This window comes from Formica exsecta, unplaced genomic scaffold (genome assembly GCF_003651465.1).
Source record: "Formica exsecta isolate Colony F162 unplaced genomic scaffold, ASM365146v1 scaffold207, whole genome shotgun sequence".
Lineage (NCBI taxonomy): Eukaryota > Metazoa > Arthropoda > Insecta > Hymenoptera > Formicidae > Formica > Formica exsecta.
The window spans coordinates 587,153-588,873 of NW_021849367.1; the positions used below are offsets into that span (position 1 = coordinate 587,153).

At 30.8% G+C, this 1,721-nt stretch overlaps 1 protein-coding gene across 4 annotated transcripts in view; it reads left to right on the plus strand.

Annotated features, from left to right (window-relative positions):
* The window catches only part of LOC115234784 (uncharacterized protein C1orf112 homolog), a 30,375-nt gene that overhangs the window by 25,052 nt on the left and 3,602 nt on the right, over nucleotides 1-1,721 (plus strand). For all 4 annotated transcript variants that reach the window (XM_029806116.1, XM_029806117.1, XM_029806115.1 and 1 more), the window contains 4 exons: nucleotides 203-426; nucleotides 572-726; nucleotides 1,113-1,297; nucleotides 1,532-1,671. In XM_029806116.1, coding sequence (XP_029661976.1) covers nucleotides 203-426; nucleotides 572-726; nucleotides 1,113-1,297; nucleotides 1,532-1,671 — 704 coding nt within the window. The remainder of the gene's footprint in view (nucleotides 1-202; nucleotides 427-571; nucleotides 727-1,112; nucleotides 1,298-1,531; nucleotides 1,672-1,721) is intronic.

Sequence of the window (1,721 nt, forward strand, 5' to 3'; positions counted from 1 at the left end):
ATATATATATACATTTTTTAAATATTTTGTTGTATACATATATATTTTTTATATTATATTTGTGTATGTGTTATATAAAATTATAATTATATTGCACGTAAAGAGAGAGAGAGAAGAAGAGAGTAAATCTTATCCATAATTTGATCTGATACTTACCGCTTTATCTTTCATATTGAGATATTTTTTATTTTTTGTGGCAAAGATCGTGAGATCCATAGACGACACAATAATGGGCGATAACGTGAAAATCGATGATCTGGATAGTGTTATGCACAAACTGCGTATCTGTGATGGCGTGCTTGCCTTCTGGAAAAAATGTATAGAACATGTATCGACACTTGGAAAAGTTCGAGCTCCTTATGTCACATCGTTATGCAACATTTTACCTGAAACGATAAAAATCGTTTTTGAACATTGCAAAACCAGGTGTCTATCAGATGTTAAAATATTACTAGTGTAAAGAAATAAATTCTTAGGAATTTTTATGATTTTATATAATTTTTATGATTTTAATATAAGTATATCGAATAATACATAAAATAAAGAAATCATTGTTGAAAAATTATTATAGCCCAAAGTACGGAATTTTATTGAGCGGTGCGATGCAAGAATTGAGGAATTTGTTCACAAAAGGGGGCGCGATCTTTAAGCTATTCTTTGCCACTTTGAACAGCGTAATCGTCTTCGACACGGATGTGCAATCGGAAACGGAGCTGTTGATGAAAGGTAAGAGCGATTCATCCATTATATCCTAACGACTTTTTAACCTGAAGATCTTTACTTTCGACCTTATCGCGAGCGCATTTATTCTTAAGGATTTTTCAAAAACCTTAAAATCAAAACAGGAAAACAGAGAGAAAGAGATAGTGTTTTGCAAATTTTGAAAAATTATTTAAAAATGTATTATTTTATAAAAATATAGAGTATCTCTCTTTTTTACTAACAATAAGCTCACTTTTCCGCAGATTCAATTTTAAGTCGATTTACAGTTAAAATATATGATGGAATTTTTTTTTATTATACATCAGAAAAAATTTTATTAAATTTTATTAACACATTCAATCAAATTCTCGTATTGTCGTATTGTTGTTTTAAATTGTCGGTTTTCTCAGTGATCGATGCGTACGGTAGCATCGCCTCTATCGCAAACGGGATGGACACCAAGACGTTTGTTGATTTATCCGAGGCATTTGCTAAATTGGCTCTTATTTATCATGACAATATCAAACCAAACAGTGTCGTGATGCATCTCGCTCAAATGGCGAAAGATGTGTCCCGTCTTTTATCCACGATCAAGGTACATTAGCATGCGATTCTAACAATATATATGTTACATGGTTTATTTTAGCGGAAATCTAATGAAATATCTTCGTGTAATGGCATTATGAATAGTAAAATATTATATATATAATATATAACATTATACACATTATATTTATTATATATTATATTATACAGATGCAATATTATATTGATTATTATATTAATAATATTATATATCAGAGTAACAATTAGATATATTATAATATAGGATCAGAAGAACGCGGAACGAAGTATATTGGTTGCTATGCGTTTATTAAAAATCCTCGAGAAATTAACAGCTGTTTACAACGAATGTCTCACAAACGAAACGATGCTATATCTGGTGGAACTTTTGGCGCACATGCACGGGTGATCAATCTTTTGTCGATCCCCCCCCCCCCCATTAATCTTTCGAAACA